General features: G+C 42.1%; 1 protein-coding gene across 5 annotated transcripts in view; it reads left to right on the top strand.

Annotated features, from left to right (window-relative positions):
• Positions 1–16,860, top strand: part of mib1 (MIB E3 ubiquitin protein ligase 1) — a 53,020-nt gene that overhangs the window by 2,402 nt on the left and 33,758 nt on the right. For all 5 annotated transcript variants that reach the window (XM_027288427.1, XM_027288425.1, XM_027288423.1 and 2 more), the window contains exons 3-12: positions 2,416–2,545; positions 5,924–6,028; positions 7,077–7,143; positions 7,619–7,823; positions 8,295–8,478; positions 9,743–9,887; positions 10,011–10,144; positions 11,026–11,133; positions 11,276–11,473; positions 11,681–11,832. In XM_027288427.1, coding sequence (XP_027144228.1) covers positions 2,416–2,545; positions 5,924–6,028; positions 7,077–7,143; positions 7,619–7,823; positions 8,295–8,478; positions 9,743–9,887; positions 10,011–10,144; positions 11,026–11,133; positions 11,276–11,473; positions 11,681–11,832 — 1,428 coding nt within the window. The remainder of the gene's footprint in view (positions 1–2,415; positions 2,546–5,923; positions 6,029–7,076; positions 7,144–7,618; positions 7,824–8,294; positions 8,479–9,742; positions 9,888–10,010; positions 10,145–11,025; positions 11,134–11,275; positions 11,474–11,680; positions 11,833–16,860) is intronic.

Below are 16,860 nucleotides of genomic sequence, written 5' to 3'. Positions count from 1 at the left end.
CACCGATGACGAAACAGACACAAAGTGGCCACCTGGTCCCCTGCGCTTCGTTGTGATTGGTCGGTCTAACCATTCTGGCTTTACGTTGCTTTATGTGTGTGTGTGTGACATTTGAGAAGTCTTTTGTGCACCCTGCCTCACAGGCAGACAGAATCTATCTCCATGCTCCCAACCCTCAGTCGCCAGGCAACAACTCAGCCTCGTTTTTAAGATGCAGTCAGACCTTTTTAAAAATTATATTAATGCTGTGCTTCGCATTTATAGATTTATACTTTCTTTGAGCAGATTTCCTAGATTGTTGTTGTCTTTCTATTTATGTCTTCAGAAGGCTGCATGCTCTTGAAACGTGAAGTCCACATAGATTAAAAAGTGAATTTAGCGCTTTGCCTGTGCAGAAAACATAATTGTAAATGATAAACATATAAACTTTTTCCTACATTACTATGCAAAACAGTTTCCTGAGAAATTCAATATACTTAGTGTGTGTCATGTAATATGTGATGATAATAATACTAGTAACAACAAAGACTAACACTAGACATGTACAGCCCTGTGTTCACTTTATTCAGTCACTCCTGCGGCAATCCCCTGTGCTTCATCTTGCTTTATTTATCACTATTTGCCTGGGGTCATTCTGTCACTCATTATCACAGTGGGAGCCCTTTTGTTTTCTCTTTTGCTCTTTACTTGCCGCTGGAAGCTCATGTCACTGTGTAAAACTAGCATCCACACGAAGGCAGCACTTTCTGCACGTACCTCGCAATAAATGCACCTTGGTGTGAAGACGGCTACGGTTTAGGGCAAACTTCAAACTGGGGCATGGTAATCTAATAGAAAAGGTGTGTGTGGAATCAAGGATTCAAGGAGTTTATTTGTCATTTCAACACATGTTAAACATGGGATGGAACGAAATTAGTTTCCCTGGTCCCGGAGCAGCCCATTGTCAAAGTATAAAATCGAAAAGATGTAGCTAACTAAGTATAAAAATAAACAATATGCAAAGTTAAGCAAAGTATATTGAATACAATAAAATAAATATAGGAGTCTAAACAGTAAACAACAGTATGACACCATATTAGTGAAAGTGTGTGTGTTAAACATGAGAGTATGTGTATGTACCCTCAGGTCCTGGAAAAAATGACCGAAAGTTTCTTTCGTGTGGAAAATAAAAGTGTTATTACTAAGTAATACATGTACAGATAAGGTTGAGTCAAATTGTTGAAGGCAGATTTACTCTACAATAAAACAAACAAGCAATCAAATCAGTGTCTGATCTGATTTAGAAGATTTTAAACGCGTTATTTGGACCTGTTACCAAGCATGCACACTCGCTGAATTCCACAAGTTGCACTCGACTGTGTTATCGCAGAGACTGTCAGCACTGTGATGATGCTCCATCCATTTCAGGCCTATTTCAGCCAAACACCATAGTTTAGTAAATGAACACATGGCCCAACAGCTGGCAGCCTTTTCATCTGAGTACGACTTCATTTCCCCCGAGACAGACATTGCATAATGCACAATGGGTGCTGGAGGTCTCCCCAGCTCGCACTGCTCCGACAGCGTGGTGGGGTGTTTTGTTACACCACATTAGACTCTGTCACTAACTGCTGAAGAGGGAGTGGTTAGAGGCCCCAAGCTGTTTGCATTGGTTAGACCTGCACTGTCCAGCTGCCGTGTCTAGCATCAAGGCTCACATTGTTGTTTGATGGTTAGAGCTCAGCTGGATGTTTTATTTGCTATTTTCTTTTTTCATTTCATTAGGCCTGTGGCTAAGCCAGAGTCTAAACCGCAGCTCACAGTATTATAGCGATATTAAAACGTAAAAGAAAATTGCTTTCGACTGCTTTACCTACTGCCTTTTTGTGTGCATTTCCATTCCCGGGATTGTTAGGTATGGATGAGAAGGGAAGGAACTGGCAGTAAGGTGTGAATATCGTACACAATTGTTATTCGTAATGTAACAGCATGACACCTGCTGCCCCCCAATTTGTTCCTTGAATTTAGCTGCTTAAAAAGCAGTAGAAAGTCAAAATAAATGCTGCCCTTGAGAAACCTCATCTGTATGCTCGGGCCGCTGTGAAATGTTTGTGATTTCAACGAACTGAAAAGATCAGGTTGCTCACAACACATCATTACTGACCTGATCATTACAACACAGAACTGAAATAGTAATATAATTTACATCATGACTCCAGAGCAGTAGACACACAGGTAAAGGGCTGTTTGAGGACACTGCGTAGCAGGAGAGAGGCACTGACATCCCCTCTTCTGGGAATATTTGCTAGTAACTGAATAAACAGTAAATTAATACATGTATTCAAAACCCGTGTAGGCAGCTACTGTTGAACACTACGACAGTGATTTAAACTTAAGTCCGAATGAAAATAATTGTTCCCTTTTTTATCTGAGCAGAGTACTTCTGGAATCACGTCGCAAGTCAAAGAAAATCACAGCCAGAGGGATCTTCACTGGTGGCCGGGTGGTGAGAGGAGTGGACTGGCAGTGGGAAGACCAAGATGGAGGCAACGGAAGGAGAGGAAAGGTAGGCGACCAACTAGGAAAAGTACCGTAGAGTCCATGAAGTCTGGCAGTGAATAAGGCTAAAGTAAAGAAGAAGAGAAAAGGCCAAGAGTGTAGTTTTTTAAGAGTGTCTAGATATATTTTTTCTTGCTGAATGAACATAACTGCTAAGTGATGAAGCTCTAAAATATGCAGGCAAACTTGGCCTTGTGAGCCTGCCAGAGGCCATCACAACCACGTGTGTGTGCCACTGAAGGGAGCGTGACCACCCTTAAGGGGTTGCATATTCGAGAAAATCAAGGATTTTCCCTAAACAATATAAGGGAGGAAAAAACAAACTCGCATCCCAGGATATGATGATTTGAAATATGCAGGAGCCTTAACCAAAACAGGAAGGGCACTGGCTGACTCAACATGTTTGTAGCATGAACACCATTGTAGGCAAACGAGAATAGTCCAGTGGTACTTAGCGAGGTGCACGGCATGTTGTAGTCAAAGTTACGGCTGCCTAAAATAGTAAAGACTATATAATATCTGTGCAGCCTTTTTTTCAGTTCAGGAAAATGATATCCTTTTATTTTTTAATCCGTTGTAATGCATAGTACAATAAACAAAATCGATATCTTGTATTGTATCACTATACTTATCAGCCACCTGTAGCTGGACACTGACAATTCAGTGTATGTATCATTCAGTATGTTCTTTTCTTGTGGTTTCTGCCACTACAAATAAAAAACACACAGTGACATTTGAGAGGAAGATTCAGCATAATTATCCACAAGTGAAGAATTATAAATGATCCTTGTTGTTAAACTTCAGCAGCTTTTGTCAAAAATATAGGCCGGTGTTGAATCCTTCGTAAATGTTATGCTGACAAGCGGTTGGCCTCTTCAAGGATTTTCAAAAACTGCGCAATATGTTGGAAAAGTATCACAGCATAATTAGTATTGAAATGATAATATGAAGTACGGACTACTTGAATATGTCACGGAGCACCTTTTTATTCCTCGGTTTCATTCTGCTGATTCCTTTCTATCTTTACTGAGACTATAAACAGACTTCCTCGCTGCAGGTTATTCCAGGCTTAAATACATCATTAGAAAGTAATACAATGTCTGATGAGGTTGCATTTGTTTAGCACAGTCTATTTAGATTTATGCTGTAAATGTGCTGTAAAGTGCTTGTATTTTGACTCTGGTCCAGACCCCAGAGTATTCAATTTAAGAGTCCCTCCAGGCAATTTAAGACTTCATTTTGCTGTGTTATTTAATGGCATATCTCATTACTGTTTTATGATGCTGTAAGCAATATGCTCTCCAGAAAACTGCTATTGCATGTCCTGCAGCTTAGATGTTCCATTAGTTTAGCATGAATATTACCTCCTAAGGCCCATTAATCAATTACCTCTGTAAGGGGCCTGAAAATAATTTAACGATTTGATTTCTGTATTTACTTAAGGCACAGCTTTTAATTAAAGAATTCATTTACTCCATTATAGCTCTTCTCTTGACACTTTCTCGATGTGATGAAAGCGTTGCGCTGCATGTGATAGAGAGAGAATTGTGTCATGTGACAGTAGCAACTTTATCTTCCAAATCTGAATTGACTTTGCGGCCGCCCATTCATAACTCATTGCATATTTATGGCCACTTTTCTCACGGCTTACAGCGCCCTTGACAAATTTTTTAGCCAAAAGCTATGAGCTTGTTCTCCTTACAAAAGCTGAGTATTAGTCTTAATGTAATACAACAAGGGCTAACTGGAGACGAGCCTGAAAAAGCCTTGGTGATTTTGATCACTTTGATGCTGGACGAGTGGGTCTTAATATTTTTAATTTAAGTTGAGGAGTTCAGTGTAGCAAATGGGAGAAGACATTAACACATTACATTACCAACTCACCTCACTGAGGAGAGTCAGGAGAGCAGCTTTTAGTCCTTTTCTTTAGCTTTCCTCTGTCGATTTTGTTTTTGTTGCTTTTGTATCTTTGTGGGAAGAGGGTCAGTGATTTTAATTTATTCAGTCATCTTTGGGTTTCTGTAATGAAAGGAGTGCTACCAGCACTTCAAAGTTCTGTAGAAACAGTGGGAGGCAGGAACTGTTGAGGGCAAAAATCACAGACAGTCTGTCGGTATGTTCCAAATAGCTAAACAATGAAGAGACAACCACTATTGCAATAAACACTAACCCCTCTTCTGAAAGCTTATGTTGATGACAGATAGATATTTTAATAAAAACGCCAGAACAAAGAGCAAATATCCAAACCACCCCGTAATTCTAATTTATGGAAACCATACGGATGTTTTGAACCTTCCTGCATTCATCAGCAATGAGGCAGCTAACCATTTGTAGCCAGACTTAGTAATAATAACTTATTAACTGCAGCTAATTCCCTTTCAATCAGTGGAAAGGTCTTCTTAAACCTGTAGTATCATCTTTGGATTGAAGTCCCTGTGTCAAAAGTTGCTTGCGCTGATGTACAGCACTTCCCGCAGGCTCTGTCTCTAGGCCCGCCTTTGTCTTGTGTCTTGTTTTTTCTTTGCAAACAAATACAGTAATGGTTGCAAAAGTTTAAATTAAAACATTCTCTGAGATTTTACAACCGTTCCCAACTGGTGAAACAAAATAAAACGATGAAAGGTTTAGTATTGACCGTAAAATTGCGATGCAGGGAGAATTAAAACAAAACCTAATTGCTACCTCAAGAATCAAAGCCTAATCATATTTATTCTTGATGACTCCCAGTCCTGATATTTCTCAGTAGTTGATGAATTCAATTTTCTTTGGAGTCACAACACTGTGAATATGCAACTTACAGAGCATCTGACACAACCATTTATAGATTTACTACATCAGCTTGCCAACTACTTTGCTTCCTTCTGTCGCATGCACAATATATCACCATGTTAGATAGAAGTGGTACATAAAACTGAAACTGTGAGCCTGAGAGTGTAAATTGGTACCTTGTACATGACTAAATGGTATTGGACTCTTTAACTAAAGGAGTCCAAGTTCAGCTTTTTGTGTCAGCAGACTGTAGACAATTCATTGTCTTGAGCTCAACACTGAATACTTGGCCTCAGGGTTTCTGTTCTGTAGCTCAACCTTCACTCTGACCTTCAATTTGAAAAGATAACTTCCCTACAGGGATCAATAAAGTATCATATTTTCTATCATTATAAGGGTTTTCAGATGAAAAACATCTGCTTGAAACCTCCCAGTAAGAAAAAGTATCCCATCCTGGACAATATTTCCTTAGACAGCATTCATATGCTGCCAGTCAAAACCCTTTTCACGCTAGAAATGTTCGTGAAATTCTGATTTAAAACACAAAACATCCTTTCAATGCTTTCAGTGTGTCCTTTTCTGTCTTTCTCATCTCGTCCCTGCTTCTCCTCCACAGGTGACAGAGATCCAGGACTGGAGTGCAGCCAGCCCTCACAGCGCTGCCTACGTACTGTGGGACAATGGGGCCAAGAACCTGTACCGAGTTGGCTTTGAGGGAATGGTGAGCAAACTTCCAGCCTGACCCCCCTCACGCTCAGTCACTCACTCACACACACACTGAGTCTCACAAAAGATCAGCTGTCAGGTGGCTTTTGTGTTTGACCGCAGGGCCGAGGCTCTTTCTATTGCTGCCAGGCCTTTGTCAGAGCCACGCAGCCAGCATGAGTAAAGCGCCATTGTACAGGCAGCTGGAAGGGGAAGGTATCTGCATGATAAAGGCAAGCTGTTCTTTCTGCTTTTTAGGGGGAAAGAGAGTGAACATGGAGGTCAACCTTAGAGGAGGGGGGACACTCTCTTGGGGTTGTTGCGGGAGCAGCTACACACGCGTCTCAAATGAAAAGCATCCTCCTCATTGGTGGAGACAGCCCTTGCCTTTTTTCAAAAGAGGCCAATCGGGTTTCGCTGTTTCAGAACAGATTTGTCCTTTGTTATTCTAATGGAATAATAGGTAGGTCGATGGCATCTGCCTCTGGATTAAGTCGGTCATGGATTAGACCTCCCAGTTTGACAGTTTTATTCCGGCTTTGTTTGTTATTAAGACAGTGATCAAATCCTGGTAAACGGTTACAAAGGGACTGCAGATTAGTGGCGTGTGTTTCAAATGCAGCGATGCCGTTTCATGTTTTGTAATGGCTGCTTTGTGCACAAAGCATCGTAAGATCAAAAGTGCCCTCCTGGCTACATATAGTGGGACTTGAGTTATTACCAAGTTGTTGGGACTTGTTGTAGTCAGGACTTAAGTGTTTCCATCAGTTCAGAGGAATGTTTGCTCTGCCTCACAATCATCTCTGCCCTCTAACTCTGCCACAGTGGCTGCGCATCTGAGTCATCACAAATGATATGATGCCTTCCCTCTGTAGCAATGTAGTGTTTCATTGTCCTGACTCACCCTCAGGGCACCGATATTGTTGGTTTTCCAGACAAACTACACTGACACTACAGCTTTAAGTGTATAAATTCTCAGCTTCATTATTCATGATCATCATGCCCCTCCACTAATGGAATTACCCTGGGTAATTATCTAACCCCTTCCCTCTTTTCTCTCTCAGTCGGATCTGAAATGTGTCCAGGATGCCAAAGGGGGCTCTTTTTACAGAGACCACTGTCCCGTTTTAGGTAAGTAAGTCACTGATGTGTGTCCGCCGTCATTATTGCACCAATTCTCTCACCTATCGTTCTGGTGCAGTGAATTCAAGGGCATTAGGATAGTTTCACTTGTAGTTAGTTGTGTTTGGCCACTAGATGGCTGCACTACATAGTCCCTTGGCTGCCAAAACCGGGTACAGGCTCTGATCATGCAGTTACAGTATTCCAAGACTTCCTGGAATGAATTGTCTCACTGCAGCGGAAGTCCCTCATTAGGTTTGATAATCATTATACATAGATGGCAGCACTGCTGATGTGAAGTTCCTGCTTTTTCTTCTTGTTACCACATAAATACTTACAGTTTTGGAGTACTATTTGCTAAAATATCTTTTCCTCTTTGTCTCTGTTTAAAATCACTTGCACATTCAAAATGAACACTGTTTATGATACACTTTGAGTAGCCACTGTCACTGTTAATAGAGCTGACTTCACCTCTGTCTCCCAGGTGAGCAGAATGGCAACAGAAATCCTGGCGGTCTCCAGATTGGTGACCTGGTCAACATCGATTTAGACCTAGAGATTGTTCAGTCCCTCCAACATGGCCACGGTGGGTGGACTGATGGCATGTTTGAGACGCTCACCACCACCGGCACAGTATGCGGCATCGATGAAGATCATGATATTGTCGTTCAGTACCCTAGTGGGAACAGGTGAGTCTGTAAATGGACCGGCTCAGATCTCAGATTTATTGTCTGCTAGTGAGTGGGACCATCGTTTTTTTCAGCATAGTTTTCCTTGTATTGAGTTCAGTCCAGTCAAAAGCTGCCAAGCACTTCTCGGTACATTTTTCATCATAAGATGAAATTGTGGTTTTTAACACTTGAGAGAAGAGACTCTCTTAAAAATAGTGGTCAGTTTGCAGTAAAATGTGTCATAAAAAGCGGCTTGCCTCTAGTATTCATAAAAATGTTGTCAAACTACTCTGTCTGACATTGATCAAAGGCATTTTTTAAAACAATGTTCAACATTCTTTCATTTTTATAACTCAATCATAGTTATAAATCCTCAAATATTCCACGTGACTGCTCCGAATCTATCCGTGGTCAGATGTCGTATCTTGTGAATTGTAAGTGAATTAGTCCGAGTAGTTTGAACGCCTTACTTAATTTCTGTATCCTCAGATGGACATTCAACCCAGCAGTGCTGACAAAGGCTAATGTAGTGCGCAGCGGTGAAGTAGCAGCTGGGGCAGAGGGAGGCACTTCCCAGTTCCTAGTGGGAGACCTGGTCCAGATTTGCTATGACATCGACCGCATCAAGCTGTTACAAAGAGGCCACGGAGAGTGGGCTGAGGCGATGCTCCCGGTGAGAATCTGAAAGATGTCCGCAATTATTTGTGCAGATTGAACCACACTTCACCCTTTTATTTAAATGTCACTGGGAGTTTTGTGCTAACGAACACATCTGAAATTTCAGCAGAACTATGTCAACAGCATGATGGGTTTTATGTTTAAAAACTGCAGAGTCATTTTAGAAATGTGTGTTGTGTTGAAATGAAATTATCCCACTGTAGATAAAGCTGTCTGACAAAACATCTTGAAGTCTAAACCGCACTTCAGTGGATGGTTTCATTAAACTTGACAGGAAAAATCTGTGTTATCTGAGCAAATCAGAGCTTTTGGCACCAGATAATTTTATAATCTCTTTTTTTAAATCAAATCTTGATTTTTGACAGACTTCATCACAGTGCCAGAAAGTTCTATAAATTAGTCTTGATTCATCAAACTGTGTAATTTTCTGCTGTTGTTCTCACATACTGCCAGTATCTCATTTTCTTTAAAGAAACGTTAGTGTTTACAATACAAAGACACGCTTCCACCCCTCAAATCAGTCTACGGCTACGTTGCTGACATTTTATTTATCTTTTTTCTGTCTCAACGCTGACTTTATTCTTTGCTTATTATGAACTTTATTCATTGCTGCCCAGCACGCCTTAGGTTATGTAACGCCAGTCTACTCCAATATGCCACTTGTCCCTGCCAAAACTGGCCCCCCTCAGCAGCTAATGAGCCTTAAAACCCTGAGATGGGTTGTAGCTTTGATCACTGACCACGGCTGTTTGCCGCCCGCTGCTGCTTCTACTGCAGCAGTCCCCATTATTGATGGCATCCTCCAGGACAGCCCCAGACCCGACTCGACAGACTCAAAGTGCCTCTTTCTCATCTAGCCAGGGCTGAGATGATATGATTCAAAATTGGAAAGCATTTTGCTCTCTCCTCTCTGTATTGCCTGTATAGATGAAGAATAGCGTAGCCAGCAGAAGGGTCTTTTTCTTTTATATCCATCTTCTTTCTCGTGCAAGTACATGTCCTCTGAATAATGAGAAAACACCCTAAATCTGTAATGTAGTTTTTATATTTGCCACAAGCTTTATTTTTGCAACTGTCTAGGACAATTGCTTTGTTTGTATTGTCTCCTCTTTATCCTTTCCTCCACCCTCTGTTTTTGCTCTTTCTAACCATCTCCCTCCATCTTTCCACTGCCACTTACAGGCTCTGTTACACAGAACATAGCCCAAAGACAACAGCCCTTCATATACTAATGAATTTGTCGCAACATTTATCAACAGACTCTAGGCAAGGTGGGCCGCGTGCAGCAGATCTACTCCGACAGTGACCTGAAGGTCGAGGTTTGTGGAACTTCTTGGACGTACAATCCCGCCGCTGTCACAAAGATTGCCCCGTCGGGCTCTGCTGTCAGCAACGCTTCCGGAGGTATGTATAAACATGCACCACTGACATAAAAAGAGTGTTGTCTTAGTTCTTTGTCCTCAGTGCTGCCTGTTCTCTGACATCTACACGCAATCAGTTTCTGATGTTTTCTCTCCGTTTGGCCAGAGCGTCTGTCTCAGTTGCTGAAGAAACTATTTGAGACACAAGAGTCCGGAGACATCAACGAGGAGCTAGTGAAGGCAGCGGCCAATGGAGACCTTGCCAAGGTGGAGGACATCCTTAAGAGACCTGATGTGGATGTAAGTGCTCAACACACAGTATTTCCTTTTAAAGTAATTTTCGGTGTGATTTCGACTATTTTTGATGAACACAAAGTGATATTGCAGTTAAGTAGATGCAAATGAGCTGAATACATTGATAATTGAGGTGGAATACCCCTGACTGTGCTCTGCACTGCTATCAGTTTATTGAGGAGGCTGAGAGTCCCGTAGGAAAGGGCTCAGATCCTCCCACTCCTGCACCTCTCTCAATCTGAAAGGCATTAAGGCTGGGCCCAGAGGAGGCACGAGGAGCATTGGTGTGCACTGCAGCACGGACCTGATTCACTCTTAGAATCAAGCTGAGATCGACAAACCCCATATGGTTGCAGATTGTGCTCTGACACAGGCTAGAGGCCAGGGAAAACACCCATTTGCCACAGGACAGAAGTCCGTGCCCTGCGTAGGTTATGAGAACTGGTTACATCAAGTCTGCAATACTGTCTTCACTCACAGAGCAAGAGAGAGTGAATGAGTGTGCTTGTGTGTGTGTGCGTATGTGTGTGTCAGTGGTGAAGGCTGGCCAGATGCCCTACTGCCTTTCAGTGGAATTATTTGCTTAAAGCTGAGCACACTGAGCTTGGCCAAGTGATCCGCCTGCCAGGACAAGAGACGTCTCGAGACTCCCAAAGGAGTCCACATTAATATTTATGCTCTGAGTTTTTGCAGTACTGCAGTTGGTGATGAAACATGCACACCCAGCCGTTCATGCACGTACACTCATACAAACGCTTAAACACACCCTCGACTATCGCTTAGCCCGTCAGGTGAACGTGTAATTCGGTAGATGCGACGTCTAAACGTGAAACACGACATTGACACACGTCCATAATTCTCACATTAAGTCTTGGATGTGTTTACAGGTGAACGGGCAGTGCGCTGGACACACTGCTATGCAGGCAGCAAGTCAGAACGGTCACGTGGATGTCCTAAAGCTGCTGCTCAAACACAACGTGGACTTGGAAGCCGAGGTTTGTCTAATTAAATAAATCCTCTCATCTATATTCTTCCTTATTTTAAATGCATTTTAGCCCACGTGAGTAAAAAAATAAATAAAAAATCCACTCACAGACATAACACTGAGTCATTATATGGGTGTGTCTCTGTACTCAGGACAAAGATGGAGACCGGGCAGTGCACCACGCAGCCTTTGGTGATGAGGGCTCTGTCATTGAGGTGCTGCAGAGGGGCGGTGCTGACTTGAACGCCAGGAACAAGAGAAGGCAGACTCCGTTACACATAGCTGTCAACAAGGGCCATTTGCAGGTGGTCAAAACCCTGCTGGACTTTGGCTGCCACCCCAGCCTCCAGGTATCTATCACAATGACTTATTTATCCATTGAGAAATAATTCTTTGTGACATTTCAGAAAGGTAATACAGGAAACAAGCATATACACTGTCAAGATCAGTTCTGATTTATATTATATTCATCGATTATTGCCCACTACATATTTGGAGGTATGGAGGACAGGGTTTGAATCACAGAGTAGTAAATAACACAAGGTCCTCCTTTTTAGGATTCGGAGGGGGACACACCCCTGCATGATGCTATAAGCAAGAAGAGAGATGACATGCTGTCTGTGCTGCTGGAGGCCGGCGCTGATGTCACCATCACCAACAATAACGGGTTCAATGCCTTGCATCATGCTGCCCTGCGAGGAAACCCCAGGTATGAGACATCGCCCTGATCTGTCATATCTGTTTGTCTATGAGGTGCCAGAGTTTGTTTAAGCGGAATCTGTGGAAACAGTATCTTTGGGATCTCAATAAACGTCTGCTTAATACTTTTAGTGAAGTCTAGATTAGATACAGCCATGCTGAACTAAATTCACATCTTAAAAGACATATATATTTCTCATAGATGATACGTGTGGGTAGAGATGCATTGATGCACAAAAATCCTTAACTGGAAATGTGCATCTTGAGTATTGAATAATAACTGATGCATACTGAATATTTACCTCAGCACAAACAAAACAGCTTTAACACAAGAAAAAAAAAAAGATTGGAGCATTATTATGATCAAATAAAATATGACTCTAAACTGCAACCACTATATGTTTTTCCTCTTAGCAGCCAGAGGCCATGGCAGAATTACTTATCTCTTACTACTAATCCGTTTCTTAATCATCCTCTGCTGGAATGAAAGATTTGGGCTCACCACCTACAGGTCTAAACTAGGAGGCAGACAAAGTCCAATCACTGACATTTAACAAATACAAAATTTTGATTAACTCGCGGAGGATTCTGTTGAGGCTTCAGAGCTTTATAACAGCATGGCACTTAAGAATGGGAGGAAAATATGCAAAACCTATAGATCAAAGTCACAGACTTATCTTTTTTTTTTCTTCTTAATGTAAGACACTGCTGCAGTCTTGAGCGACGTTTCCCCTTAAAAATCTCAAATAAATTCACCACTTTATGTGGATATTTGAAATTCTTCCACAGATTTCACTTAAATTTTAAAAGTAGTCCAGAGCCACAAATTCCACCACCACGCTGATCACATTTTATCCTGCTGGGGAAAAAAAAATTACTTTGGTATCTCAATTTAGTTTGACATTGATTGAAGTTTGAAGCAAGCTTATAGGCTTCATCCATCTCCCCAACAGATGGTATGGTCTCAAATTGACATTAGACTACCTTTGAGGCCTTGAAAGCATCTGTCTTGCGTTGCCTTTTTTTTTCTTATTGTAGCTAATAGCCCTTGAAGTTCATTTGTTGTTTCTTTTTTACCGTTATGCTGGTCCGTCATCGTGTGTTGTGAGCAGAGGCTGGCCTGAAGTGGCCTGTGCGTGCAGCAGCAGCAGCAGTTCGCCTTGTCCTTGGCCGTAGCTAATTCCAGCTCTAGCAGTTTGCTGCTGCACTCTTCCGCTTTTATTCTTGTCTCTTAACCATGAGCGTGTTAAAGATGACTCAGTGAGACGGCTGTGTGTATCAAGTTGTATCATCCAGGGCCTTTTTAGGTGATGGGCACTGACATTACGGAGTTAGTATTATAGACTCAAAGCGATTATTATTTTTTTTTTCTAGAAAAGTTTCTTCCCGTTCTGAGCACGTTTATGTGCATGTTTTGCGCATGAGCGTGGTTATCGCAGGCTAAATGTCACTCCCCTTCACTGGCATTCATTTCTTTGGCATGAGGACAAATGGAATTGAGGTCATAGGGCTCCTGCCACCTGCCACAGGCCTGGCCAGAGTCAGCCCTCCACCTCTGGCACACTGCAGAATAGATTGTCTAAAGCCAGCGCCTGTTTCCTGTGTGGTACACTGATCAATCGATTTGCAGATTGACTTAGACATTAAGAAGAACTATATGAAAACAGAAAACGTTGCTTATCACGGCTAAAATCGATTGTCAACGGGTTAATCTCCTTTGAAATGTGTCGAGAAAAAAGTAATTTCTCTAAATATTAATTTAGAACTTTTCAGAAACCAGTCACATAGCACTTAAAAAATGTAAAGAAAATGTATTGACCAGACAGAAATAAAATAAACAATTAAAGACAAAGTATGAACAGCAGCAAAAGTGCAGAAAGACGCAGAGTGTGAAATAATTACAGCCTACAATAATTTAAAAAGATACAGAACTAGCTTGCTCGATCCCCTTCGGCAGGTCGTTCCAGAGTTGATGATCCCTGAAATTCTTTAATTAAATGTAATTATATGGACATACTGTAGGTCTGTCTGATTAATTCACACGTTATATCTTTTTCAAATTATACCCAAGAGATGACGGGAAATAAATACAAGCTCACACACAGAGCACACAAAGCTGTCTGTACGGTCAGCAGTCCTGGTTTGACTTTGTAGTCAAGAGAGAGGGGGAAAAATATTACAAGGCTACTTTTGTGTCTTTTTATCACACAGCTTTTAAACTTTAATGAATAATAGTAAACTTATTTAGGGAAGCTCACAGACTGGGAGAAAATTGCTTTCATTATAAATATTAAAATGCAATGAGTGTGTAATGTGTATATGTAAACCAGGATTCAGAATGTAAAGGAGCAGAAAGGCGCTCTGCTGTAAGACTCATTGATTAAGTGGCGAAAAAGTGCTGGAGTACAGAATTTTCTGTATCAGGGCTGCTGTTGTGGTGTGTGTGTGTGTGTGTGTGTGTGTGTGTGCATGCGTGTGTGTGCGTTGCTTGCTGCGGTCCACGCTCTGTCCCCTCGCCTTCAGAGAAACGAAGATATATGTCGCCTTCTCCAGTCTGCCCATTTACTTTTATTTCACACTCGAGCTCCTGCAATATCGGGGAGACAGTCCACAAGTCCTAAAGCCCTCGAAAATCTCTCCCTTGGTTGAAGTGAGAGTACCTTGTCTGGTGTGTTTTTAGTGGAGAGGCAGTTGTTTCGATTGAGCGCTTAGAGGAATTCCTGCCATAGAATCATATTTCTTAAACGTAGCTTCGATGACTGTCATGAAGAAGTGCTTGGAGTTGGAAGTCGATCGGAAGCCCCTTGGATGAAGGATGATATGAACCCCCTCTAGTTAATTATTGATGTTATTATTGCTTCCTGATAGTAGGTCCGCTCTCTCACCTCGTCACAGAGTGTTCTGGCGTTCGTTGCTTAAACAATTGTAATCTATAATTTCTCATCGAGACTTTTACAATAGAACAGTAAATGTAAAAATAGGGGGGAAAAAAATCTTTGTGTTCTGTTACGCTTTCTCTTTGTGAGCAATTTAAGCTTTTGTCATCGAGGGCTACCTTTTTGGGTTCAAGCACAGAGTGCGTCAGAGTTCCTGGTGTGTGTAGTGTGTGTTATGTGCCTGGGTGTTTTTAAGAGCGTGGGTGGGTCTTCCCGCGGGGGAAAGAAGATTGAGGAAGACACATAGGAAGAACCCCGCGGGTGACAGATGAATCTTTCAACTTGGAGTCCCAAATACAGAGACAAATCAACTCTACCAACAGGGGTGCAGGACTGGGGCTTTACTATATTTCACCTTGTTCATTACTCACACACACACACACACACACACACACACACACACACACACACCGCTACAGAGTCTTTGGGCATTTCCTCATAAATTAGACCTAGTTGTTAAGTTTTACAGTTGCCAGTAAATTGAAAGCACTGTTATAACTAGTAGTAACATGTTCGCAAAAGGATTTTCTCGGACATCCATATTGTGCGTTCTCCCCGTGTGTGTTTACCGCAGCCCCAGCCTGAAAGGAGAGCCTGTTTCGTCTCTGTGTCTTTTCCTCGGGCTGCTAGAAGCCAGTAGCTGCTACAATACTGTAAACAATACGATTAATAGCCCATGACTCATAAACGGGCTCCAAACAAGCCCTGCAGCGACGGTCTGTACCCTTTTACGTGTCACCTCCTTGTAATATTTGCCCTCGTCCCTCTCTCATATAGTACTCCGCTTTCTTTTTAATATGGCGACATACAGGCAAACCACCCCCCCACCCCATATGGTAATCGCCTCACCTGAGCAGACAGAGAGCTCTGCAGTCAAACACACTGTGCTTAAAAAAATGCAGACAAATATGATCAGTACTAATAGGCAGCACCACAATGGTGGAATCGTAACAGGAATCACAATTAGATTGAAAATAGCGTTGTGGGCCCTCGGAGACAAATCTCCAAAATGGGTCAAGTGTTTGCATTTCTCGGGGTTTGCTGCTATATTCACATGCTCTTCATGGCTGCCATTGATTTGAATTAGGAGTTTTCACCCTCTCTCTCTCTCCCCCTCTCTCTCTCTCATTTCAGACTAGGCTAATCAAGTCAGACTACTGTGATTGAGTAAGCTACTGCCTCTTACGTTACCCAAATAGATTTCATGGTTATTGGGCCAATGGAAAACACTTTAAATTCAAGAGAAATGAGAAAGATTACAGTGCTATTTCCAAAGAATTTAATAATTGATTTGCATATGCCACACACACACACACACATCCTCAAATCAGTTCAGCTAATTAGACATATTGAATCGAGGTCGGAACAAATCCTTTCATGGTTGTGTCGTCTGTTTTCTGCGTTTAAGAACGGGTCAGTTTGACTTAATGTTAGGCGCCAAATTAGGAAGGCAAAACAAATAGAGAGGATAGAAAAGGAGGGAGACACAGTGTGCGGGGAGTTTTGATTTGCCTGCTTGTTCTGCAGTAACAGCGAGGCGAACGTGTGAGACTGTAACTGTTTGCGAGCAGTCTGCGCCTGTGATTTGTGCGTTCAGCTACTGTCCTCTAGAGCATCTGGCTCTCATCTACCCCCGCTTGTCCAACATCACTGCAGGAGGCTTCAAGGGAAGGAGGCCAAAGACTTTGAGGATGTGTTTGTGTGTATTGTACATCCTTTAAACAACTGTATTGTGTTCCCTTTTTTATTTTCTTGCACTCCCGTTGTATTTGTTCTTTAGATCTCTTTACAGTGCCATCGTACCCCTGATGAGCTGCATTAGCGGCCGCTTTAATTTATTTTTTTTTGCTTCTGCCCATTCCCACCCGCGGCGTAATTGACTGTTAACATCCAGCAGCAGTCAGTTCAAGAAGTGTCTTAGCGAGACAGCCGCACATTCTCACACAGACATGCGAGTGCCGTGTTTCTGAAATAGTGCACGCTGCACGTCTACCCCCCTCCTGCTATTTTTGAAATGGCCATTCATAGTGCGGTCAGAATATCAATCCGGGTTGAAGGCAGAGAGGTGGCACTCAGTCAGGACAGGAAAAAAAAAAGTTTTG

The sequence above is a fragment of the Larimichthys crocea genome, chromosome II (assembly GCF_000972845.2).
Source record: "Larimichthys crocea isolate SSNF chromosome II, L_crocea_2.0, whole genome shotgun sequence".
Lineage (NCBI taxonomy): Eukaryota > Metazoa > Chordata > Actinopteri > Sciaenidae > Larimichthys > Larimichthys crocea.
This window is presented reverse-complemented; position numbering and strand designations above follow the sequence as displayed.